Source organism: Ascaphus truei, chromosome 19 (assembly GCF_040206685.1).
Source record: "Ascaphus truei isolate aAscTru1 chromosome 19, aAscTru1.hap1, whole genome shotgun sequence".
In the NCBI taxonomy this organism is placed as follows: domain Eukaryota; kingdom Metazoa; phylum Chordata; class Amphibia; order Anura; family Ascaphidae; genus Ascaphus; species Ascaphus truei.
This window is the reverse complement of record NC_134501.1, coordinates 12,308,010-12,334,915: the sequence shown is the minus strand read 5'-3', so window position 1 is coordinate 12,334,915 and position 26,906 is coordinate 12,308,010. Positions and strand designations below refer to the sequence as shown.

Below are 26,906 nucleotides of genomic sequence, written 5' to 3'. Positions count from 1 at the left end.
CTTGGCTTCAGTATGGTGGATAATCCCCGTGGCTAGGAACTGTCCATTCCCTGTCTCCTCGCACCCCAGTAACCTCATTTTTCACCAACAGGTCCAGGCTGGAGAAGGAAAAGTTTACAAGTGTCTCTTCAACCACAAGTTTGAGGAAGCTATGAGTGAGAGGGTAGGTTTCTGTGTGTGATGATGTGGAGCCTCTTTATTTAGGGGGGGGCATGTTTTTCTTTTTCTTTCACATAAATTCATATTTTGTGTAATTGTTGCTGCTCTTGTTGAGCGCGTTTTATTGATTAATCTCAATCCTTAATACCATTGGTGATTTGTCCATTTTCCTAAAGTAATTTGTGTAACCGTACTCTACTGTCCTGTTAGGTCTGCACCAGGAATGCTCACGCTGTTTTGTTTTAAACAATCCCGCCTCGCTCCCTCTCCTGCCCATTTTATCTCAACCTTGTTTTACTTGGTCTCACTGATTTTACATCTCTCTGCTCACCCACGACTTCTAGAATTGTATTGCACTGGGCAGGTTCTTGGTTTATTCAACAGTTTCAGATATTGATACCCGTTACGTCTCCCGTCTGCAGTGCCGCGATGCCCTCACCACGCGCCAGAAGCTGATAGCCCAGGACTACAAGATTAGTTATTCCTTGGCCAAGTCCTGTAAGGCCGACCTGAAGAAGTATCGCTGTAATGTGGAGAATCACCCCCGTTCCCGCGAGGCCAGGCTCTCCTACCTGCTGCTGTGCCTGGAGTCCGCTGTACACAGAGGTGCGTTAGTAGAGCGCTGGGGTGCATGTGTAGCCCGGTACGTGACCTTCCTCGTGTTCACTGCTCCCTGAATCTGATTTATAATGGCTGTGAAAATGCGATTTTATTTTTTTTATGGACAGTCTGCCGATTTTTGACCTGCAGTTTATATTTTTCTTCTGTTTGGGAATTAAACACGGAGGCGCTTTGTTGTGGGATTCCGATGCGTTCTGTTGCGTATACGCAATATGCAGGGGTTCCTGTGACTTTTAATGTCTTGTGATGCACTCTTCCAATCCCTCTGCTCTGTAGCAGTGTAGCTCTTTCCAGGCTGCTCTGGGTTTATCTGTATATTTTGTCTTACAACGCCAATAGTTAGTCGCTGAAAGACGCACTGCTCAGTCCTGTAACTGGCTGCTCCGTGTGTTTGCTGGTACACACCCTCAGTTTGATGCCGTCTGCTGAGCAGGTTCTGTTCTCCTCCCTGTCAGGCCGTCAGGTGAGCAGCGAGTGCCAGGGCGAGATGCTGGATTACAGACGAATGCTGATGGAGGATTTCTCGCTGAGCCCTGAGATTATTCTGAGCTGCCGGGGGGAGATAGAGCACCACTGTTCTGGGCTGCACCGGAAGGGGCGCACCCTGCACTGCCTGATGAAGGCTGTGCGCGGGGAGAAGGGCAACATAGCTGACAAGTGCCAGCAAGCGGTGAGCTGTGACGGATACTGGCACATAGACAAGAATGCTTTGTTTCTCAAGGAACTCCCACCCCTTTTACTTGTAGTTGCTATTCCAATACGGAAACGTCTCACAATGCTTTCCCAATACTGAACGCCATCCATGGCTCATTTGCACTTTACTCCAGTTTTGAAGTAGCCATTTGTCCCTGTGCAGACTGGCGCACCGCTCACGGGGCCTCAGTTAGCACCACCTCTTATACTGCCTCACACAGCTGTCCTGCCCTGTAGCGGCCTCTCCTGTTACTATGTTGACAACCATATAAACACAGCGCGGTTACTGTCCTAAATACTACATAATAACTCTGTGTTGCGGGACCTTCCTCTGACGCAGTTCTTCTTTCTCACAGCTCCAAACCTTGGTGCAAGAGACAGACCCGGGAGCTGATTACCGCATTGATAGGGCTCTCAACGAAGCCTGCGAGTCCGTCATCCAGACGGCCTGCAAGCACATCCGTTCAGGAGACCCAATGTGAGCACCTATACACCGGGGGTCAAAGCCAAGGAAAGCTTTCTGTTACTTTCATTGTCCGCTGAAGGGCCTAGTGTGAAATCGACCTGTATAGGTCAACAGACCTCTCTCCACATCAATAGGTGGATCAGTACTGTATGTTCAGATCATATTATACTAAAGTTAAAGCTGCAGTTCAAGCTCCCGTTTTTTTTTACTTGAATAGTTTCATGTGGGCAATCTCTAATTACCTAAAGAACTGCATAGCTGCCGGTCAATTCGTTCTCCGTCTATTGATCGGCAAAATTTGGCGACATCTTTAAATATGGGGAATGTAAATGGTTGCTATAGTCACAAGCATGCTTGTTAAAATAGAATACAAGAAAATTGGTCTTTCAAAGTTGTTTTTTTTAAAACAGAAAATGCTAAAAGAGTTTTTTCTTACTACAGAACTGATTTATAAAAAACACACATGCAGGCTATTGCATGAACTGCAGCTTTAATGGCTACCTGCGATATTGCTTTTATTTTCTCCGTACCACTCTTTGTCAATTTCCGCAGAGCAGAACTTTTAGCGTTGCTATGCCAGGGCTTCTCTAGCTGGAGGCAGGGTTGCGTGATGCTCTGTGGATGACCTCTGACAGGAGACAGGCTGGGGTTTGCGTTTGGCAGATCTCTGTAAAGAAAGGAGTACGTTATGTTGTGCTAACGTTTGGGCCTCTTCCGTTCCTCAGGATCCTGTCTTGTCTCATGGAGCACCTGTACACAGAGAAGATGGTTGAGGACTGTGAGCACCGCCTGCTGGAGCTGCAGTACTTCATCTCTCGCGACTGGAAGTGAGTATTCTCTGCAACCTCCGTTCCCTCTCCTGTTAGGCGCTCTATACTTTATTCTGGAGGAAGCTTGTAGGGATTCTGGGTTTCGGTGGTTATTTTTCTGTGAAATGCTGCATTAATGCCTTTGTGCTTTGGGCAGGAGACATGGTGGTTTATGGTTTTGTCCATTTATAGTATGTGGTATCCTAACCCAGAAATGTCCACGTGTACATCATCCACATCCTTGAGGTGATCTGCATTGACTAGTACATCTAGATAAGCATTTCAGTGCCAGGAGGGTCTGCAGTGTATTGCTTTACACATCCCTCGAGGCAACACATTCCTATAACAATGATAATCAAAGTGGCTTGTGGCCGGAGACCTGTGTGGCTTCATTATGCTCCTCACTGACCCATTCCCCTAAAGCCCACAATTGGACTTCTATATTAAAAAAAAGACACTAATATTATGCATCCAATTGTTACCGGATTACTGTAACGAGAAGAAAGATAAAACCGTGCACAAGGGATCCGAATAAATGTATTTAGAATTAGAATTTAAGAAGTATTTTTACCAAGCAGAAATAGGTCTACAATAAAACCCGCTGACCATGTAACAATGGCTATTAATCTACATACACACACTGTACATGAAACATTGACCAGCAGAGTGCTACCAAGGTACAAGTATAGTATCAGAAGACCCAGAAATTAAATGTCCAACAAGGAACATATACAAATATTAATAAGGTAAAAAAAACAAGCAATAGCGTACCAATGACACTATAAAGAGTATATCCAGAGGATAACAGAATTAATAGGCAAGTATATATACTAAGCAATGTAAACTTACAAGATGCAGACAGCAACCACAGATAAGTCCGGACGCTACCGTCTGCTCCCCCCTCCTCCCGATACAAGGCGGCTAATGCAGCTGCAGATTGCGTAACCTGCATTGATTGCTGTATAGAACTTAATTGCGATTGCAATGTCGTGTCCTACTTGTGAAGTCGCCACTAAAGGGGCCCCTGACAGTATACCAGACACTCCTGCGATTTTAGCTGATGTGGCCCCTTACTGACTTTGTTTTTATTTTACATAACCGGCAGACTGGATCCTATCCTGTACCGGAAGTGTCAGGGTGACGCCTCCCGCCTCTGCTACGCCCACAGCTGGAATGAGACGAGCGAGACGATGCCAGCGGGCGCCATTTTCTCCTGTTTATACCGGCACGCTTACCGCACAGAGGAGCAGGGAAGGAGGGTAAGGCAGGATTGCAGCAGCAAAGCGGGTGATCACCAGTGCCAAGTGCTCCGTCTATGTATGGTCCATGCAAATGTATTGTTATCCTGATCACCTTTTCATTGAGCAACAGGAGCCTTTAATAAAGGCTGTGCGGGAGCTTTACATGCCAAGCTTAAGATTTCTGTGATATTTCATGTTGGTTAAATAAAAAGTATGTTTCGTAGTCTGATAAGAGGTGTAACAATACAATGGAACAGCCTAATGTGAGGCAGGTAATATGCACCGGTTTGGATACAATCGTAAAAGGATTTGGTTCTTGATGTGTACTGTTGGGTAATGTTGTTTTTATTAGGTGCAATATGGCTACCATTGGGAACTTTCTCAGGGCGGCCTTACACTTCTACTCCATACTGTCTGTCATTATGCAGGTCCCTGCACCATTGTGGAGAAAGGAGTTTAAACGTATGGTAAAAATGAGGGTGTACTGGCTATGCACTTCTTTTTTTTTTTTTTTTTTACCCCAGGCTGTGCTGTGAGAGCTGTGTAATGCGGCATTCATATGTTTTTATAGGGGCTCCATGTTAAAATGGATATGAAGTAAAATGTGACACTGCTCATTTGCATGTCATTTCACAGAATCCCTGGCTGCAGTGGCAGCATTATATTCTAAGAGATAATGGGGAAAAGCAGGGTTGCAGACCTGTCTGAGACGTGAATGTGCTCATAACTGGTATTTGTATTTACTGGTGGGGGGGGGGGGGGGGGTTGTCACCTTTTCTTACCCACCATAACTTTTATAATGTGTGGTTGCAAATGTTTAACTCCTGCATTGCCAGAAGTGGTACAGGCTTTCGTGAGGATAAGATCTATGATGGAAGTCTATAAATTGTTTATCGCAATTCCTCATCATATCCCTATAAAAGCTTGTCCAGAAAATGTTCTGGGGATAACTAGTTAGTATTTCTCTCTTGCATAAACATGTGTAGTGTGCAGGAATACCCAGCAATGTCGCACAGCCACAATCCACTAAACGCATGGCAATCATTTGTGCAAAATAAAATAAAGGATTTAATGTATTTTGATGCAAATATAAAAATGATGAGCCGTGAAATAAGAGCCTATATCAGCCCGACACATTGCGCTTTGCGTGTGATTTTTCAAATGATAGGTTTCAGACCAACTGGCTTGTACTATATATGCATCTCTAAATGATTAGGCAGCAAGGTCTTAGTGTTTCACCCCCTCTCCCCTCAGCTGTCGCGAGAGTGCCGGGCCGAGGTGCAGCGCATTCTGCATCAGAGGGCCCTGGACGTCAAGCTGGATCCCGCAATGCAGGCCAAGTGCATGACTGACCTGGGGAAGTGGTGCAGCGAGAAGATTGAGCCTGGTCAGGTGAGGCATGTCACAGCAGCGCAACTATTGTACGGTATACAGCCACTGGGTGAAAGCTGTAATGCTGGAGAGGCGGTAAGGCGGCCTTTGTATGTGTGGGGACAGCAGAGGGAAGAATGGAATGTGGACACCCAAAGCCCAGGTCCCTGGTGGTGACACCGCGCGCCTGGCACCAGTTACTAACTTCTGTAGTGGCAGGCCCCGGGGTCTCCTGTTTAGGCTTACGAGGCGCTGTGGCGCGTCAGCCAGCAGGGGATACAAGATTGTGTTCCTGTGGCGACGTGGTCACATGGTGCGCTGTGAGCCAATCAAGAGGGGAGATAGCCTGAGCCAATGGGAGTGCAGCAACTGTAGGCCAATGGCAGACTAGCAATTTCAAACCAATGGGAGGGAAATAATGTATGTGTAGTAATAGGTCTTTTGTGGTTTGCTTGCTGCTTTATTTATTAGTTTTATTTTTTATTATTCCTTTATTCTTATTAATACGCCATTTTACATGGGGTGCTGTGCCTGTGGGGCTGCTGCAGTGCTTTGAACTGCTGGGCTGTGCTTTGTGTTGTCATGGCCCCGACCCAGTCATGGCAGCACCCACCCTGTTTAGGCCACGTGTCCCCCCCCCCCCTCCCCACGCCTCCGATTGCTCTGACAGACCACAGATCGCGCTTTTTAGCTGTGCACACGCCGCCAGAACGCGCAGCGCGCATGCACCAGCCTCCAGCAGGATCGTAGCCAAAGATGTGTGTTAGCTAGGAATGGACAATAGGAGCAATTACCACATTGATCTCGCAGGATCCATTAATCCCATCACACATTTGTTGGCCTCCCAATTTCTTTCTTTATTTTTTTATCTCCCTGAAAAATGGGTGGGTGTCTGTTTTGACCCTTTTTTATCCTTCTAAAGTTCTCATTCCTAGTTCTTTTAACTTTGTCAAAAGCTGCCAGGAAAGACTGTCACCTGTCACACACACCAGTGTCACTGCCTCCGAATTCCATGTGCTTTAGCTGAATTATGCAGTTTTGTCGCACTCATTCCCTGGCCCACCGAAAGAACTGTTGGGTACATTTCAATGAAAATAATGTGCTATGAATGCCGTTGTGACGCTATGACGAGAATAAAGAAAGTATCTGTAGAGTCCCAAGTACCAGCCCGCTCTTGTTTTTATTTGTATTTATATATTTTTAAGTTGGTATAAACCTGGCAGGGGTCCCTTCTGCCGAGACTAACGTCTGTGTGTTTGCGTGGCATACATTGTTTGAACATTCACCTGAACCTGCCACATATCCCATTAGTGATCCACCGCCTCTGCAGATTAGCCTTTGCTGACCTGTTTGTCCCTAGGAGCTGGAGTGCCTTCAGGATCACTTGGACGACCTCCTTGCCGAATGCAGAGACATTGTGGGGAACCTGACAGAGCTCGAGTCAGAGGTGAGCGAGTGAGGGCTGACGCTTCCTGGTGGCTGAATGATCACTCTTTTTACCGTGTGTTCTACTGTGTGTGTCTTGTTTTCTGCATGGAAGCATTATATTTAGATATTTTGTACCTCCTTCATAGTAACTGAATTGATGGATTTTCAGTGACATTGCAAAAACCAAATAATATGCATTTTTAATGACTCAACTGGCAAATGTCTCCACATCGCCTCCTCCCAACCATCAGACGTCCCATTGCTACTGTTGGCCTGTGTTTATGCATGTTAACCAGAGAGGTGATCGCAGAGCACGATGGGAGAAACCTGAATTATTATAAGTGCATTGTACTAAACAAAACTAATTTACATATAGTTTCCTGATTTGTACTCGCTTACCCCTCTCCTCCTCCTTTTCAGGACATTCAGATAGAGGCGCTTATGATGAGAGCTTGCGAGCCAATTATCCAAACCTTCTGCCACGTAAGTGTCTTCATGCCGAGTCTGGTGGGTGGTAGCATCTAATTGGTCTTGCCTTGGCAAGAGATCAGGAGAGTCATTGGGTACCGGGCACAGCGATGACTGTCAGACGATTTACGCGGTTGGAGTTTATATTTATACTTGGAAAACAGAAGCCACAAAAACATTGGAACCATTTGATAATTCCAGTTGACCCCCTCCCCCTGATTTTGGCCTCCTATGCTGTTGAACCCCATTTGGAAAATAAACAAAAATGCTTCTACTCCGCTGCCCCAAGTACCCTCCTGTGCGGGGGTGAGCACTACGGTCATTTAATCTTCACGAGTAAGACGCAGAAGGGAGAAAAATATATTGTTGCACGCTGCAAATTTTTAAAGCTTCTACGCATTAGAAAACAATCTCTGCTAACCGACCAAAAAGCATTTAGCAAAGAATGAACAATCCAAATGGTTTCCTGACGCCAATGTATCCTGTGCAACACAGATATTGGGCTGCTTTATTTATTTAATTTTAAAGCACAAACCCGGTTTCTTCGATGCCTTGAATAGGGGTTAGTGTTCCAGGCAACTTTTTCTATTTATTATTTATTTATTTTCCTCTAACCTTCTCCCACCCGGAGAGTCGAGGGATAGAAGACTGTTTTGCCTGTGCAAACTTTTAATGAAGATTATTTTTGACATGGCGCCTGAGAATCTAACCCCTCCTAAGTCTCGGTTAACTGTAAAATGTTTTTTTTTTTGTTTGTTTTTTTTTTTTAAATCAACCTACCCCCCAGCCCAGAAAATGTAATTTAAAAACAAAATTTCTGCTAGTATACAGTGCTGAATAAAGTAAAATATTAAAGGCGAATGCACCAGTGTCTCGAAGAGTTTGCAACTTAAATTTTTACAATAATAGGAGACCCTATTTTTTTTGCAGTTTGTCAAGAATTCTGTAGCAAGCTGCACCCTTCGAGTCGCATGTAGTGTATTACGGACCTGAAAACATCTCGGTATAAATGCCAGTCATTTAGATTGTCCAGTGTAGGTGTTGCTCACAAGGAGCTCAGCACCTTTTTAGTCTCATTTTGCAGGAAAGAACTAGCACGTTTGCTGAGCGTGCGCGGGTGTTAGTCCTGGCTTATACATAGGTCACCTATATGTGAGTATTCTGTGCCCATTCAGGAGGTGGCGGATAACCAGATCGACTCTGGTGACCTCATGGAATGTCTGATACAGAATAAGCATCAGAAAGAGATGAACGAGAAGTGCGCTGTGGGAGTCACCCACTTCCAGCTGGTAAGACCCTCTCCCCCCCCCCCCCTTCCCTATACCCTCTTCCTGGTCAGCCATGGAGTGACTTGCTTTTTGCTGCATTGTATTGCAATTTATAGAATTAAGACAAAATTTATAGCAGCTCTGTGGTGACTCGTGTTGTGAATGCGACTATTCTCAAGACCTTATGAAAAAGCCTCACCTCTACTCTTTCCTCTCCCTGACATGTCAGGCAAGTCAATATTTTAACCCAGAGGTGCACAAACTGGGGGGGGCGCAAGATTTTTCAGGGGGGGGGGGGGGCGCAGCGGTTGCGCACCCCTGTTTTTAACTGTTAGATGCCAGAAGGGCGTGCCGGGCGTTGAGGGGTCAAGTACCAAAGGTTTTCAGGATGAGAATTCCTTTTTGACGCCTTAATTCCTGGTAGTTTCTATTCCTATGTCTAGCCTGATCCTTGTCTTACCAATCCATACAAGGATCCGGCTGGAGATGGGAATAGAAACTACCAAGAATTAAGGCGTCGCATCATTGGTTTATACCTGGTGGTGAGACATCAGTGTGTTAAATATGACTGACTAAAAAAATAATGATATAAAACTGCCAATATACCACCCTGTATAGAACAATAAAAGCCAGCTCATCCGACAACTTGTTTTGAAACGGAAGATCGGGGGTAAAGGGACCAGCACAGGCTCATTAAGGAGCTGCGTGCTGGCCGTGCCTTAACCACAAGCCCGGTGCTGTTCTTTGCCGTTTAACCCTTTATTCTCCTTTCAGGTCCAGATGAGGGATTTTCGATTCTCCTACAAGTTCAAGATGGCCTGCAAAGAGGACGTGTTGAAACTGTGCCCCAACATCAAGAAGAAGTGAGTACGTCCAAGTGCAGCCTTCCTCCCCCTCCAGTGCAGCCTCCCCCCTCCAGTGCAGCCTCCCCCCTCCAGTGCACCTCCCTTCCTTCCCCCCCACCCCCCAGGGCAGCCTTCCTTCCTTGTCTCCCCCCCCCCCCCCCCCCCCCCACCCTCACCCCCAGGGCAGCCTTCCTTCCCCCCCAGGGCAGCCTTCCTTCCTCCCCCCCCCCCCCCCCCAGGACATCCTTCCTTCCTCCCCCCACCCAGGGCAGCCTTCCTTCCCCCCCTCCCGTGCAGGAGTCTGTGACAATTCAGAGCATGTTGAGCAGAGTAACATTGTGTCCATGCTCTGTGTACCGCTGCCCTGGGACTCCCCTGCTCACTCTTCCTCCTCCCTGCAGGGTTGATGTGGTTATCTGCCTTAGCACCACGGTGCGTAATGATACTCTGCAGGAGGTGAAGGAGCAGCGTGTCTCGCTTAAGTGCCGCAAGCAGCTACGGGTCGAGGAGCTGGAGATGGTGAGTGAGCACAGGAAGGGAGGTGGGAACCGGGTTTTTGAGATTTTGGTATATTCTTATTTAAACAAAGAATTCATTTTACGTGTTCACTCTTGGTAGAGCTAAAAATAAACAAACGGGTTTAAACATAGAAAAAAGTGCTCTACCTACAAAACAAAGTGCTATGTGAATACATCATGTGACAAATAAACATACAGATTCAAATAATGCACAAGGAAAAAGATCTGTTTAGGAATTAATCCTTAAGTAGATGGCAGCCTAGGTGACTGAAACAAGTCTTTCTCAAAACTTGATAAGTATATAGACAACAAACCAAACACAGTCCCTGGCGCAAAATGGACTGAAAACCAGTCCCAGTGGTAATCGGGGTTGCCACCTTCTACTGAAGGCCAACCCGGAGAAATATTTTTTCCCAATTGCTCTTATCTATCAGCGGCATCTTCCCTCTTCAACGCTTCTCAATATGGCCGCATGGCGTCAAGTTGCCATGGCAACGGACGCCTAGAAGGTTGCGTTTCCGTTGGCATGGCAACGCGGCGCCATTTGATGCTGCGCAGCCATATTGAGTTGCAGGGGGAAGATACCGGAGCATGCCGTGTCTCCGCCGCCTGCCCAGGGTCCTAGCTAATCTTCTCGCTGAATTTTCAATTGTCGCCTGATCACTGAGATCTCAGAAGCAGACACAACACTATGCTGTCTTAGGGAGTCGGCTCTGTGCTTCTGTCTGTGGTGGAGCAAGTGGGAGGCATCAGAGGTCGTTGCATTTAAAAAAAAAAAAATCTTTAAAAACAAAGTATAAAATAAGTTATCTGCTCTAAAGGGCGTCACCTTGAGCGCACTTCCAAGGTGTGTCATAGTTTGGGGGCACCTTTGCATCCAGGATACGGCTGATGTTTTTAATCTCCATCCTTTGTCTCTTAGACTGAGGATATCCGCTTAGAGCCGGAGCTGTACGAGGCCTGTAAGGATGACATAACGTCCATCTGCCCAAGCATACCCTATGGGAACGCACAGGTAACAAGTCCTGCCTACTGTGTGGTTGCATCCTCTTGGTGGACTGATTACTGCCTCAACGTGTTATTACATTGGTATTACAGCCAAGAACATGCTCAGCCTGCTCTTTATAAATAAGGAAGTACTGCAGATCACACATCTGTCGTATCTTATTACTGCTATGCCTCTCCTGTTCATATCTTGGGTGGTCAGTGTATTATAGGTCCCCTTTGGGTTTGATTTACTAGATGGATGTACAGTTGAATTTACTGGCATCTTTGAACATTTTTTTTATTGGCCTTTGTAAAAGATAAAAATTGTATTGGTTGAGACGGTTGCATATCCAACATACGAATTCTGATATGTGAATGTTCAATGGTATGCACCTTTCATTCTAAACGGCGCCATTTTTAGCTACGGGAACCTGGTTCGAAAAAAAAAAAAATGGGTAAGCAGGATTGTTGCATTAAATTGGACAGTGCACAATTACATTTGCATTGCATAGGTGCTGGCCTGTGAGATTCTTGGGAGCAGGCTTGGGCATCCTTTCTCCAACAGCTGTCTGTTCTCATTCACTTGTGGTTCTGTTACTACAGATCATTGAGTGTCTAAAGGAGGGCAAGAAGAAGCTTAGCACTCGCTGCCACCAGAAGGTCTTTAAGCTCCAGGAGAACGAGATGATGGATACCGAGCTTGATTACACTCTTATGAGGGTCTGCAAGCAGATGATCAAGGTCAGGAACAATTTAGGGTTTCTTCTCCCCACTGCTGCTACCCCAGAACCCCAGCTTTCCTTGCTACTTTGATTGCCCATCTGCTAGAATTTGTCTTGTGCCCTTCACTTCTGTCTGTTACTCTGTCGCCTTAATACCCCTTCTTCCGGTGCTTTACCAGTCTGCGTCACTCCTTTCTGATTTACTCCATGTCCAGTCCGCTGTGCTACCTTATAACTGGTCTTCTGTCCAACTTGTCGCTCCCTTGCCTGCCTTCTGGTTTCTCACCCGTTTCACTCCTTCTCACAGAGGTTCTGCAGTGATGCTGATTCCAAAAACATACTGCTGTGTCTGAAGCAGAACAAGAACAGTGAGACCATGGATCCCAAATGCAAACAGATGATCACAAAGCGCCAGATAACACAGAACACAGGTGCGCCTCTCCCTCTGTCCTCTTAAAAACCATTACCTCCTCCTCACTGGCTATTTCCACTTAAACCCACTGCCTTGTCCACATTCCATAACGTACGGTTCTCAAACCCCAAACACTGTGGTATATGGTCTGCCACCAATCCTATACCTACACATAGCAGGGTGGCGACTTCCAACAAAGGGCTGTTTAGAAAGTGAGTGGGGTTTTGTCCTTTGTCCCGAACTCCCTTGCGTTGTCACATGACCGTGTATAGAACTTGTGATCCCGTGCTGTAGATGGTTGTACATTCCTTGTGAGAGGGATGTGACTGATCCATAGCCTGCAAATTGAATTCCCCGTGGTTGCCTCTGTAGATTACCGTCTGAATCCAGTGCTGCGGAAGTCTTGCAAAGCGGATATCCCCAAATTCTGCCAGACCATCGTGAACAATGCGAAGGAGGATGCAGAGCTGGAGGGGCAGGTCATCTCCTGCCTGAAGCTGAAATATGCAGACCAGGTGAGGGAGGCCATGACGCATGTTATCTTGCCACCAAATAGTTTCAGGTGTCGGCTGAATCCTTCACGCATAATCCCTTGGTCTCCTTAATTCCTTTCGCTCCAGAAGTTACCTATAGTGTGGTTAAAACGTAGCCCAGCTTCATATTGCAAAGCCAGTATAACCAACCTTACACTGAGACCCAAAAGGCCGAAACAGCTGTCTGTCAGTAGATTTACTGGCTTTGCACTTCTTTGACCCAGACTCTACTGAAAAGCTGTGTACGGCTGCGATTATATAGCAAAACGCGCGGCGCAAAATAAGTTTCATACATAAGTGGCTATACCAAATTCAAATGTCTCCCCGCTTGCTACTGCTCTCTACGGGCGACACCACAGGTGTTTCTCTGTATAATCGCAGCCTAATACGGCAGGCATAAGCTTGTATGGGTCCATGTTAAAATAGATGTCAAAGGAGAGAGATTGATCATTTGCATGGAATTTCCCACAATCCCTAGCTTCAGTGGAAGCATTGTATGCTAAGATGGTGAAAAGCAGTGTTGCAGAGTTGTCAGACGTGAATGTGCTCAAGTGGTATTTGCTATGGCAGATCCTAATGTATCCAGCTTTGTACATCACAATGGATTGTGGTAGACCAAGATTGTACTGCTCAAAGTATTTCCTGGTGTGGAAGTGGAGAACTCATTACCAGTGTGACTTGGTTTGTGTCCATAAAACTCACCTATGCCTCGGAGCATACGCCTCTTGCTGCTCCCTCTTGTGGCCTGATGAGATTAGTTCTGCTAAGCACACACACACACTGTAGGCACGTCACCCATATTCAAGGCAATGTACCATAAGGTGTCTTCATGGTGCCAGAATGGGTCTTATGGAATAGCACAGCATAGTAAATATGAACCTGTATATTATAACGTTTAACAAAAATGCTCACCCTGTGCTTTGGGTCTGCAATAGGTTTTTCAATCTGATCATTCCAGTGTTGTGGATTTGGCTGAAGTTTCTGGACTCTGCTCTAAGGGACAAAAGTGTGGGTGTGTTGGGTGTCCCCCTCCTGCTTTCTTCCTCCCCTCAAGGAAGCCCACCCCTTACCTACTTCTACATCTTTGATACCATGAAAGCTAAAATCAAATCTTGATTGCACATTTGTATTGTTTTGGTCCTATTCTAGTTAAAGCCTTTTCACAGTATTCTTATTTAAAGGGACAATCCCCCCTAGTACCAAAGTGTACTGATGGCATGGCGGTGTTTTTAACCTAGAGTACCTCCGGGGTCTGATCTCTGGCACTGGGTCGTGTGGTCGCTCCTGTCACATGATGCGACCAGAACACAAGCGGAGGGGGCTCCACATCTGTTCAGATTGGGCTGGCTGCTCTGCCAGAGCGGGAGCAGCCCAATCACCCCCTCGAAAATGAGCAACTCCCCATGACGTACCTTGTATGTCATAAGGGGCCTCTGACGTGCCACGCCTCGTGCCGTACCAGGTACTACATCATTAGGGCCATGTAAAGGTTAATAGATTACATCTGGGAGATGGTTTTTAAGTTAGTTTGGAAACATGTTGAGCTCAGACTTGGGAGGAGTTTGTCCCCCCCCCGGCTCGCTTTTGTCTGTTCAACAAGTGTGCCCAGCCAGAGCCCCCTCTCTCCCGCTCCCCAGACAGGGTGGGCCAAGGCTAAAGAAAACACTAGATTAATAAACTCCCCCATACACAGGCCCCAAGAAATGCAATCAATTGCACGAGAAACAAACCACCAAATCTTTGCTTTTAGCACAACTAAATTAGTTATAAAAGTCAGTTATAAGGTGTTCTGGTCAGCTATGTGGGACTGCACCTTTAAGTAAATGGCCTTTCAGGAATGGCTGCATCCAGGCCAGGTAAGATTGCCCCCCCTAATAGAGCCTGTAGATGACAGAATACATTGTGTGTGTGAATTTCCTACGAGAACACTCCTTGCCATTGTAGATTTGGTGCCACCATCTCCATATGTTGTGATGGGATGACCCGAATACTACTGTTTTTTTATTTCTTTCCAGCGTTTGTCTCCTGACTGTGAAGATCAGATTCGGGTTATAATCCAGGAATCCGCCCTGGATTACCGGCTAGATCCCCAGCTGCAGATGCAGTGCTCCAAAGAGGTACGAATTTGTGTGTGTGTGTGGTTGTGTGTGTGGTTGTGTGTGTGGTTGTGTGTGGGGTTGTGGTTGTGTGGGGTTGTGGTTGTGTGGGGTTGTGGTTGTGTGGTGTTGTGGTTGTGTGGTGTTGTGGTTGTGTGGTGTTGTGGTTGTGTGGTGTGGTGTTGTGGTTGTGTGGTGTTGTGGTTGTGTGGTGTTGTGGTTGTGTGGTGTTGTGGTTGTGTGGTGTTGTGGTTGTGTGGGGTTGTGGTTGTGTGGGGTTGTGGTTGTGTGGGGTTGTGTGTGGGGTTGTGGTTGTGTGGGGTTGTGGTTGTGTGGTGTTGTGGTTGTGTGGTGTTGTGGTTGTGTGGTGTTGTGGTTGTGTGGTGTTGTGGTTGTGTGGTGTTGTGGTTGTGTGGTGTTGTGGTTGTGTGGTGTTGTGGTTGTGTGGGGTTGTGGTTGTGTGGGGTTGTGGTTGTGTGGGGTTGTGGTTGTGTGGGGTTGGGGTTGTGGGTGTGGGTGTGGGGTTGTGGGGTTGTGGGTGTGGGGTTGTGGGTGTGGGGTTGTGGGTGTGGGGTTGTGGGTGTGGGGTTGTGGGTGTGGGGTTGTGGGTGTGGGGTTGTGGGTGTGGGGGTGTGGGGGTGTGGGTGTGGGGGTGTGGGTGTGGGGTTGTGGGTGTGGGGTTGTGGGGTTGTGGGTGTGGGGGTTGTGGGTGTGGGGGTGGTGTGTGTGGGGGTGGTGTGTGTGGGGGTGGTGTGTGTGGGGGTGGTGTGTGTGGGGGTGGTGTGTGTGGGGTGGTGTGTGTGGGGTGGTGTGTGTGGGGTGGTGTGTGTGGGGTGGTGTGTGTGGGGTGGTGTGTGTGGGGTGGTGTGTGTGGGGTGGTGTGTGTGGGGTGGTGTGTGTGGGGTGGTGTGTGTGGGGTGGTGTGTGTGGGGTGGTGTGTGTGGGGTGGTGTGTGTGGGGTGGTGTGTGTGGGGTGGTGTGTGTGGGGTGGTGTGTGTGGGGTGGTGTGTGTGGGGTGGTGTGTGTGGGGTGGTGTGTGTGGGGTGGTGGTTGTGGGGTGGTGGTTGTGTTGTTAACGGTGTGCACCGGATGGGATGTTGTGTAACTAGTGTGTTGCTCTGTCGCAGATCAACACTTTGTGTGGCGAGGAGGCTGCGGCCCAGGAACCGACAGGGCAGGTAGAGGAGTGCCTGAAAATGAACCTGCTTAAAATCCAAGGCCCCGGCTGCAAGAAGGTAAGGAATCAAACTCTGCACGTAACATTTACATTACAATTTGTTCTAAGCTCATAGGATATGTGAGAATCAATAGGATTTTTTACGTTTTTCTGCATTAATGTTAGTGTAAACGAGCTGAGACTTGATGTGGGGTTGGTTTTCTCTGGTTATTCCCTTTTGTCTGATATTAAAATGTTTGTCTTTCTCTGCCCCCACCCACCCTCTTTTTTTTTTTTTTTTTTTTTCTCTCCCCCCTCTGTGTCTGTGTCTCTGTGAGGGCTTTGACAAATACCCATTCAGAGGCCCCTAAGGATTGCAATTTGTAATTCACTGCCCACAAAACAGAAGCAGACACAGATTTGCATTTAACATGGTTAGATCATTTTTAAAAAGGCCAATTAGATTGTTCATTCTTTTAAGGGGTTTTCTGGCTGGATAAATGGCATTTGCTCCTTTATGAACCGGACAAATAAGCCTTATATGTTGACTTAGTTCTGATGGCAGATCTTCTTTTACCCACTTGTCTTGGTAACATAGTTACACTCGATACACAACTTCCTACTCTAGTTAAAACTTAAAGCAATAAAACAGTATTTACGAAATCCCTTTGTAACCAGAGGGCGTCAGAGGAGCATGGAGTGAAATAACCAGCAAAGACAAAAGAATGTCGATCGCCTGGCCAAATTATTCTGTTAGCCTGAAAGTTATAACGAGATGTCGAATTGCTGCTGTTGACATGCGGAAATCCGGGTAATTGCAGCATCGACTACTCTCACCTGAATGGCATGATACTGGGGTAGACTTATTCCACAGCATCCATCAATCTAACTTCCTTTTGTACCTCCTTGGCAGGAAGTTCTTAACATGCTGAAGGAGAGCAAGGCGGATATTTTCGTGGACCCTGTACTGCACACAGCCTGCGCCCTGGACATAAAGCATCACTGCGCAGCCATTCCTCCAGGCAGAGGCCGCCGTGAGTATCCCGAAGGCAGAATAAACGCTGGATATATGGCCGTCACTCGGCAGGGGGAAAAAACCACAGACCATATAGGAGCAGTCTTGGGCACAATGTCTCAATCCCTTTGTAGCCAGCGAAACTAGGAGACTTTTCCTTTTGTCCACATCCTTGCAGCCCTATACCAACTTTCTAAGTGAGGAAAATTCCTGCTTCCTGGGGTAGAACATGTCAGACTCAGACAAAGTTTTGGTTCCTGTCTGTCACTGCCCTGGGAGGGAGAGCCAATAAGCAGTAAGGATACGACATGCAGAGGATTCTGGGAGAGTGATTAGTAATCAGTCTCCATGATACTGCGACAGTTTTCTCAGTAGCGTTTCTTTTAAAACCATTTCGGTCAGCACTTTTAATTACCCCCTTTTTTTTTTTTTTTTGTATCTGTTCAAAATTGCTTTTGGGCAGAATTGCATTTTGTAACCCTTTAAGTGACCAAGACTGTAGCTACTAAGTCATGGAGTCTGGCACTCCGGTAACCCCATGACGTAGCAGCCACGCCATAATCTAACTGCTCGTTGAGTGCAGAATGCAATGCTCCAGGAAGAGGACTCGTCTGTTCTGTTATTTGGGACATGATAGCAATTGCAAGGAGGGCCTATGGTACTGAAAGTGTTAAATATTATTTTAGATCCTGGAAATCTTGGTTTCCTGCTTCCCCCCCCCCAAATCCGCGATACAGCCAATCGCGTTCTCTCCTGTACAAACTCATTCTTTGAAGCTGGCAGGCGCAACGAAAGCGTGAGAAAGTACTTCACGGAAATGATGATAGACGCATGGCATAGCCTTCCAGCAGAGTTTAAGGCTGATGCAGAATGGGAGTTCAAAACTGCTTGGGGCCATTTCATTACTTAATATGAAAGAAACAAAAGGATCTAATAAAGTCCGAGGTTTCACAGCAGATGGAAACCGACAGGAGGGAGACCAGGTCTGCCCGGTCTCCTGTTTTCTTCCTCTTGACGTAAGTGCACAGACTTTTGGGTACAGACCTGGCCTGGGCAGCAGTGTTTCACCTTTCTCCCTTTTCCCTGTCCTGCAGAAATGTCTTGCTTGATAGAAGCACGGGAAGATAAGATGGTGAGGTTGCAGCCAGAGTGCAAGAAGCGGCTGGAGGACCGGCTAGAAATGTGGGGTTATGCAGCGAAGGTAAGATTAGAAAGGAACCATATATGGCTGGGAGTGCTGAATGTACTTATGTGCGGGTATGTTTATCAAGTACCAAGTAGGGGTGGGAAGGAGGAGTGGCTCAGTGAGTAAAGACACTGACTGGCACTGAGTTTGAAGCAGGAGAACATGCTGCTATTATTATTATTAAGTAGAAATGAGACCAGGAGTGGCCAACTCCAGTCAAGGCCCACCAACAGGTCAGGTTTTCAGGCTCACTGCTTCAGCGCAGGTGGCTCAATCAATGACTGAAACAGTGCTATCCTTAACCTGACCTGTTGGTGGCCCATGAGGACTGGCGTTGGCCACGCCAGAATTAGACTAAAACCAGAAGTGTATGATGCGTTGCAGTGCATTAGAGGCCTTTCTGGCACTCAATGGGTTAATGGCAAAAACACTCTTAAAAGACGACTTACCTTGACACTTTTTAGGTATCAAGGCTGCTTCTTGAGTGTAAAAGGTTCTTCAAATTTTCATGGACTACTTCAGTGTGGGCATGTGTTTGCAGGACCACCATGCTTCCTTAGTCCTGTAGGACAGTGTATTTCTATATTTGTATACCATATAAGTGTACATTTCCTGTGCCTCTGGGGACCTCCTGCTGCGCGTAACTCATTGCGCTGTGTGTGCTCTCTTCCGCAGGTCGCCCCAGCAGAAGGTTTTTCTGACCTGGCCATGCAAGTGATTACATCTCCGTCCAAAAACTACATCCTGTCGGTCATCATGGTGGGGGTGTGCGTGCTCTTCCTTGGTGGCCTTCTCTGCGGGCGCATCACCAAGAGGGTGGCACAAGAAATTAAGGACAGGTAGAGCAGAGGAGCCCCTCCTCCACCCCTCAGCAAGAGCCGTGGGAAGAAAGGGGCACCGGGGGAGGGAGGGCAGGCCTGTCACCATGTGTACAGCTCTCCCATGTGGCCCAATCCCATCCTCCCCTTCCCCCCTCCCCCCCTCCTTCCAGTACAGCAGAATCTGGAGGGAACAATAGAATTGGATGGGATCCTCATCTCTTCCTGCCCCCTCCCCTAATCCACCTGCACCCTTCCCTCCTCCACTGCTTCGTCTACCATCTGATACGTGGCCTCTTTCCCTCCCCTGTCCATTCCTCTAGAACATGGTAACTTTGACCAGCTACAGACTCTCCAGGTCTCCCAGATTCTCTCTCCCCACCACTTCAGATGGCCTGTGATCCCCTGCACACGGCCTTCCTCTTAACCTCGTGCCGTGTTGCTCTATGTGGATGATTCCCCCCCCCCCTGTGCTTGGGATTTGGGAAAATAATGGTTAATTATTCATTTTAACTATACGCTTCCTGAGGCCGGATGACAAGCCTCTGGGTTTCCCAGTCGGCCTAATCCCCCGTGAGATGAGAAGGGGGTTTAGGGTTGAGCTCCTCAGATGCTGTCCGGGCCTGGCTGCAAAGAGGGATTCAAGCAATCTGATTGGATACCAGGTTGTCCTACCTGATGACACGGACTGAACCCAACTGCTTCCCCTTCTTACCCTTATGAACCCCCTTTGCCCCAGACACATGCGCTTTGGTGGCTGGATTTGCACACAAACCAGAGGGGCTGCTTAAAAGGTTACAAGATGCCATGCATATTGAGTTTAAAGGTGCAACCCCTCCCCCTTTTTTTCTTTTTTGAGATAATAAAAGAGGCACCATGTTTCACAGATTACTTCTATGAGAAAAAGCAGCCGTTTTATTGGTTCTATACATGAAAACGAACGGCGCCAAAAACTAACATTTTTACCAACTCCACAGTGTGTATATTAAAATGAAGAGGGTTGCACCTTTAAATCGTCCGTCCCGCTATCCCGTCTATGAAATCAAATCTGTTTTACAAATTGCTGTTAATTTTTTCCTTTTTCTTGATCAAAAAAATGAATTGTGAAATGTGTCTATATATTTATCTATTCTGCTGATAAGTTGCTGGTCCGTAGCATTTTGGATTGTGGTAGTTTAAGGAATTGCATTACAACTTTATAGTCACTGATGCTGGTTGGTAACAGATCAGTTCAATTTGTCCTTCTGAAGGTCACCATACAGACTGCCTTATTGTTTAATTTGGCAGGTTCCGCTAAACCTACTTATAGGCCAGCAATGCATTGCATCCGACTCGTGCAGTGGGACAAAGTTGAACTCAGGGATGCAGGGGGTTAAATTATCGGATGCTATGTGGTTACTGCAGTGTTACAGTTGCCACAACAGAGAGTAGGAGAGACACAGCAGTAGGTTTGGTGTTTCAGAAGCAAAACAAGAACCGCTTTAATCCGGTGCAGTTCTGGAAGTTAACCCCTTCACTGTCAGGGGTCGCAATATGTTGTAGACTGGCGCTGAATGAATTGAGGGGTGTGCAAGAGTCCTGTATGTGATCCTTACCTTCACTGCCAGAGGGGCCTGCAACTCATTGCATGCTAAACAGGATTACAATTTGAACCGTTCTCTGTGCTAGACCATTGCAACCTGCCTTCCCCGCTAGAGAGGGTTTGAAGCACATTGCTTTAGCTCCTTCCTTGTTACAAAGACCTTTATACAATACCCTCAGATGTCTCCTGCTGCAGAGAGCGGCAAAGCATAAACCCCTTTTCCTGGCAACTTGCACAGCACTTCCAACCCACTCCCCTATTTCCCAGCTAATACTGTAACTGCAGAGCCACCCTTTATACACTCTTGCCCTCGGCTGAATTTACATTGTTCAACTCTGTCTTGTTAAGGAGACCTGCAGAGCATTGTAACTTTTCTGTGCGCCAGAGACCTGCAGAGCATTGCTTACCAGCTTTTAGTGAAAGCTCAGAAAACGGACGTGGTCATTAAAGCCGCAATCCATTATAGAGATGCCCATCGATTTATTTCAAACGGACTTAGTCTTATGGAGTGTGGGCTATCTTCTGTGTACTTACTGATGCCGATACCCCAATCATTGGTAATAATTGATCTGCTGCTGTAGGAATTTTCCAAATTAGAAAGGACGAGATTAGAATTACTTGCGCAATTTTTCTGGGGCAGATTCTTCCATATTTTTAGAAAATAGATTCAATGTGTAAGTATACACACCATTAAAAAAGAAAATACATCTGGATCTAAACGGTTTGTGCCTGCTTAGTCAGTAGTCATGGATTTCTGATGTAATTTGTCGTTTTAAAAGTTCTAGTAGCAGTGTCAGTCCTCGAAATGTAGATTAGATGAAGGTTGGGATACCTTTTTGGGCGATCAATGTAGGCATCTTCCATAGATGGACTGATGGTGTACTGAGCTTCACAAACCTCATGGAACCCGTGAAGAAACAACCACCAGGCACTTGGAAAGTTTCTGTATACGAACATTCCATGTATGAAGAATTCTGGTGTCACTCGTGGAGCTAGGTACCACAGAGACTGCTGCGTGTTAAGATTTCTCTGCAGTCCTCCTAGGTGGTGTATCTTTTGGCATGGCACATGTCTGCCCTTATTTAGCTCCTGGGGGAATGGACAGGTTCCCTTCCGGACCTTTAAGATGCCGAACCATTGGAGATTCATGAGAAATTGCAGAGAGCATGCAGTTTATTTGCAGTCTCGCAACTTAAATCTGAACTAGTATGACTTCCCCCTGAGTTTGGCCATCTCAGTAATTTGACTCTAGGTTCGATTTTGTATAACTCCTTAGGAATAGCATTAAATCTGAGACTGCTTTTATTAACCCTTTCGCTGACAGTGGCTTGCGACACGATGCATCGTGGGCCACTAGCAGCAAAGGGATTAGAACAAGTATGGACTCCTTTTAGAGGTGCAGTCCCGCCTAGGGCCAGAATGAACTAACAGCTGTGACCTGTTCAACAGATTACATTTTGGTGGTTGATTGCCTTTTACAAAACTCAGACACCTATACGCATTGTGTAAATAATTTTTTAAAGTTTGTAGGCATGGTGAGCTGGGGCTTGGAAGGGGTTGATTTCCCTCTGGCTGATCCCTTTTTTGTTTGTCACTGTTCAACCAGAGTTTGCACACACTGAACACACTTTTCCCTTCTCTTACTTTTATTGGCTCTGACAAGGACAGGGTGGGCTTGAGGTTAGAGGAAACTCTTGATTGAGTACACACCCATTCAGGAGCCCCCGAAACACTAGAAAAAATGTTCTAGTTTCCCTAAAAATCCAAAGCAGCCAAATCATTTTATTTAAGGAAAAACATTAGATTAAGTTCTTTACAAAATGTTTTTGTTTTTTTTTGTCAGTCACCAGGGTACCTTTTCAGAACATCACTTCATTCAAGACTACAAAGTTAAAAATGAGAATATTTTCTGTATTGACAACTCCAGACATACTCCAAATATCTCCACCTTGAAGCCTTCCATCCGCCTTACCGACACTCCCTCTCCCAGCCCTCCTCAATGTCATTTTGTGTAACTTCACAGCCAGGACTGCAACTTGATCTCAACCTGCACAGAACTGATTTTAGAAAAACGGGGTGAGGCGGGCTGGGTCTCTCCAAATGGGGGTAACCATAAACTACTCACCCCCTATTAACCCCTTCCCTGCAAAGCACCCATTTTAACTCCTTAAGTGCCACAGTTCTGCAGTGCATAGCTCCAGCCTTCTGCCATGCTCTGCAATACAGTGACACTGGAGCACACCTCCCCCCCCCCCCCCCGTGGCAGAGAAGGGGTTAAAATAAATTTAAGAATCCATTGCAGCGTCTTGATTTTTTTTCCTTTGTTTTTTTTTTAATGTAAGAAATAAAGTTGTGTAAATTGTCTTTTTTTTTTTTTTTTTTTCCTGTGTATGGAATGAAGGCGTCCTGATTTCTCACATTCATGCTGTCATATTAAGATGTTACTGAAGTTCCGAACATAATGTGCATTTTTTTTTCTGTACAGATAAAATGGGAAGATTTAATAAAAAACAAAAATGCTACCCAGCTACATTACTTGTCTGTCCTTTTACTGGCTCTGGTATCTATGCGCCGTCTCTTAATCCAGGGTTTCTCAACTCCAGTCCTCAAGTCTCTTTCTCCTCCCCCCCCCCCCCCCCCCCCACAACAGGACAGGTTTTCAGGATATCCTTGCTTCAGCACAAGTGGCTCCATCAGTGGCTCTTCCACTGAACCACTGATTGAGCCACCTGTGCTGAAGTAGGGATATCCTTAAAACCTGACCTTTTTGGGGGTCTTGAGGAGTGTAGTTGTGAACCCCTGTCTTAACCCTTTTGCTGCTAGAGGGGTCTGCAGTTACCTGTGTATGAGAAAAGGTATTGGGGGCGGACGGGGTGTATTAAAAATATTCTCCCCTTTACAATTTTTAAAGCATGTCTTCCTAAAATATAGTTTAAAGAGCTGTGCCCCAAATATGTAATACACGTAGATCCTTTTCAAATCAGACAACGTATCGCTGTTTATTTATTTTAAGCCATTTCAGCCGGGTTGCAGCTTGGAGCAGATCTATTTAAAATGAATGTCGTAATGGTGACTGCCATCTCTGGGCTCAGGCCAGCCATATAACTCCAGTGAGCGTAAAAATGACAGTATGCTGCAAATATTTGTGCTGTAGGGGTTTCGAAGTATTAGCAACTTTTTAGACGCAGGATGAACAGCTGTAATTATTGGCAATAATAAGTTTGGTTTTTTTTTTGCATCTGGTCTTTACCAGGAAGGCATTTTGAACTCTTGCAAGTTGGTCACTTTTGCTTCGCACGGCACAATTTTCAGCTACTATATATGCAGTCAGACGGATCTTATTTAAAACGAGCATTGATTCACTTATTGCCTTTGCTCCTTTTGCACTCTGCCCAAATACTTGTGACCCCACATTAGGTCTATTTTCCCTACTTGTGACAATTGTTGCTGAACAGCATCTACCACTTCTATTGTCTAGGTTAAATACAGGCTATTTCAACAGTCATTCAGGGATGGATATCCTGTTTTTTTATTTCACTTATTTTTTTTTTTTATAAATACAATTTTGCTGTCAAATTGCACTCAATCCATCTTGCGGTCTCTCCCCCGTGGTGGGAATGTGGTAGCCTGGGCTCCATCTTGCATATCTGGTGGGTCTGTCCCGAGATTAAACCCCTATGGGACCGGGGGGGGGGGGGGGCGGGGAGGAGGAGAGAGGGCCTTGAGGACTGTAGTTGAATACCCCTGCACTAGAAGATTTATTCTTTTTTTTTTTTTATCCCTTTTAAGTTGTATATTAAACATTCCTCACTTGTGACTGTGCTACTCGTACACATCATTGAGAAATCCTTTTTGAAGTTTTTGTTTGGTATACAAGAACAGCATTTTTGGAATCACTGGAGGGGGGAAGCTCGCACTAACACGACTGAGCTGCATTTTTGACCCCTCAAACGAAGTAAAGCCTGCTGCAAGGGTGGCCAACTCCAGTCCTCAAGGGCCACCAACAGATGAGGTATTATAGATATCCTTGCTTCAGCACAGGTGGCTCAGTAAGAATACTTGAGCCACCTGTGCTGAAGCAGGGATATCCCTAATACCTGGCCTGCTGGTGGCCCTTGATTGGAATTGACCACTCTTGTTTGAGTGGTCATGGAATAAACAGTTCCCTTCTCCCTGATCTAATGTACAACTCCCAGCTTCTTACACTAGGTTTAAGGGATTGGTCTCTCCATATCTACTATATATTTCTCAGTGTCCTATGTGTTGTTGCCTGTCTGTCTGTATGTGTCTCCCTGTGTCCCTAGCGGCAATCAGATTGGACCTTGGGGGACTCTCACCTCCCCACGGCTCTCACCACCCATAGGCCACTCCCTCACCCGGCGCTCAACCCCCCCGCCACACACACACACACACACACACACACACACACACACACACACACACACACACACACACACACACACACACACACACACACACACACACACACACACACACACGCTGCTCCCCGTCCCCGCGGGCGCTCCTCCGGCTGTCTCCCCCGCTCATCCCCCCCGCTCACCCCCCTCCCCCACTCACCCCCTCTGCCCCCACACACACAGAGCACGCTCTCTGCGGCTCGCCCCTCCCTGCCCTTTGGCCCCCCCGCCCCTCCCTGCCCTTTGGCCCCTCCCTGCCCTTTGCCCCCCCCCCCCGCTCCTCCCTGCACTTTGCCCCCCCCCGCCCCTCCCTGCCCTTTGCCCCCCCCGCCCGCCCCTCCCTTTGCCCCCCCACCCCTCCCTGCCCTTTGCCCCCCCACCCCTCCCTGCCCTTTGCCCCCCCGCCCCTCCCTGCCCTTTGCCCCCCTGCCCCTCCCTGCCCTTTGCCCCCCCGCCCCTCCCTGCCCTTTGCCCCCCGCCCCTCCCTGCCCTTTGCCCCCCTCCCGCCCCTCCCTGCCCTTTGCCCCCCCCCCCCCGCCCCTCCCTGCCCTTTGCCCCCCCGCCCCTCCCTGCCCTTTGCCCCTCCCTGCCCTTTGCCCCTCCCTGCCCTTTGCCCTCCCCACCCTTCCACGCCCCTTGCCCCCCCCACGCCATTCCACGCCCCTCCCCCCCCTCCCCCCTCCCCCCCCCACCCTCCCCCCCCCCACCCTTCCACGCCCGGGCAACGCCGGGTATATCAGCTATTAAGCTGATAAAAACAGGTGTTTTCCTTTCAGCATTTAAGGAGTTCGAGTTGAAGTTTGTCCTGTAACTGACAACTTGATGAAATTTTGCTTTGAATCACTTGACCTTTGGGTTTGGAATCATGTAATGTTTTTGATCCACCCATTTTTATTTTTCTGCTTTAGCTCTATGTTCATAGAAACATCCTCTCCTATTACACATGTAATATAAACCTATACCGCATAAAGGCAGTGATCTTACCCAATAAGAATACAAAGTTCACAACTGGAAATCATTCTTTGACCTTCCTGGATTACATTCATGGTTATGTTGAACATATTGCTTATTCCACCACATCTTATCTGACGGTAAGCCTTCAGTGTTCTGTTAGCCCCATAATTCATGGCCAAGTCGATGAACCAAGAGGACAGTAGGAAGTGGCTATATTGACCATGAAAAGCGCCATCGCTGAAAATGGTATCCATCTTGGACACCCGAAGGTTCCTGGACTTTAGAGCAATTCTGATCTGCAGGACCCCTGGTTCCAATTATAAACAATTTTTTTCATCGCCCTTCTTATTTGGATTTATACTGTATGCTTTCCCTATATGCACCAGTTTCACTCAATAATTAAATCTAATAAGGTGAGCAGTGTGGTCAAATCGTTGTGCTATTAGCGAAGACTGCCTTTTTTTTTTTTTTAAACGCCTAATGCCATTTAAAAAAAAAGTTTTAATGTACTAATTTTTTAGAACGAGGGGGAAGAGCACAGAGAAGTCTCTAATAATGTAAAACCTTTTTAATAATGTAAATAAAATAAGGCAACAAAAGAAGTAATTACCTAATAACTTCAAAACAGCATGTAAAGGGAAATGCCTGGGTTACATCAGTGAGGGGCGGGGGGACACACATAATTATAGATTGTCACATGCTGTGCATATAAAGATAAGGGAATGTAGCATTGCTGCTTTAAGACTTTTTTTTAACCCTTTGCAAATGTATAGTGACTGGAACGCCCTTAAAACTCGGCACATCATTGCATGTGAAACCAGTCAACAAAGTATCACTTCTCCTGCGGACCTTTGTTTCTGTACATGAATGATCCTAAACCGAATTTGAAAACAGTATAAATACCTTGCTTTCCCAAACATGCGCACCGCTTCACTTTACCCCTCCAATATGGCACACCACTTCACCCCTCCAATATGGCGCGCCGCTTCACTGTACCCCTCCAATATGGCGCCCCTCTCAGTTCTTCCGGTTACCACAGTCCCCGCCTCATCCATTCTGATTGGCTGCCTGTATTGTTGGTCTTCCCTGCAGCGATTGGCGAGCTGGTGACCACGTGCAGAACACAAACACAGCTGGGGG

The 26,906-nt window shown here is 46.8% G+C and overlaps 1 protein-coding gene across 1 annotated transcript in view; it reads left to right on the top strand.

Moving 5' to 3' along the window:
- The window catches only part of GLG1 (golgi glycoprotein 1), a 65,722-nt gene extending 42,798 nt beyond the window's left edge, over positions 1 to 22,924 (top strand). The window contains exons 6-27 of the mRNA XM_075576607.1: positions 92 to 163; positions 582 to 765; positions 1,236 to 1,450; positions 1,830 to 1,951; positions 2,665 to 2,766; positions 3,854 to 4,007; positions 5,244 to 5,381; positions 6,721 to 6,807; positions 7,209 to 7,271; positions 8,432 to 8,545; positions 9,299 to 9,387; positions 9,771 to 9,888; positions 10,810 to 10,902; positions 11,478 to 11,615; positions 11,904 to 12,027; positions 12,381 to 12,523; positions 14,557 to 14,658; positions 15,765 to 15,872; positions 16,707 to 16,827; positions 17,903 to 18,009; positions 18,670 to 18,833; positions 22,238 to 22,924. Of these exons, the coding sequence (XP_075432722.1) occupies positions 92 to 163; positions 582 to 765; positions 1,236 to 1,450; positions 1,830 to 1,951; positions 2,665 to 2,766; positions 3,854 to 4,007; positions 5,244 to 5,381; positions 6,721 to 6,807; positions 7,209 to 7,271; positions 8,432 to 8,545; positions 9,299 to 9,387; positions 9,771 to 9,888; positions 10,810 to 10,902; positions 11,478 to 11,615; positions 11,904 to 12,027; positions 12,381 to 12,523; positions 14,557 to 14,658; positions 15,765 to 15,872; positions 16,707 to 16,827; positions 17,903 to 18,009; positions 18,670 to 18,833; positions 22,238 to 22,409 (2,730 nt within the window). The 3' untranslated portion in view covers positions 22,410 to 22,924. The remainder of the gene's footprint in view (positions 1 to 91; positions 164 to 581; positions 766 to 1,235; positions 1,451 to 1,829; positions 1,952 to 2,664; positions 2,767 to 3,853; positions 4,008 to 5,243; positions 5,382 to 6,720; positions 6,808 to 7,208; positions 7,272 to 8,431; positions 8,546 to 9,298; positions 9,388 to 9,770; positions 9,889 to 10,809; positions 10,903 to 11,477; positions 11,616 to 11,903; positions 12,028 to 12,380; positions 12,524 to 14,556; positions 14,659 to 15,764; positions 15,873 to 16,706; positions 16,828 to 17,902; positions 18,010 to 18,669; positions 18,834 to 22,237) is intronic.
- The last annotated feature ends 3,982 nt before the right edge of the window (positions 22,925 to 26,906 follow it).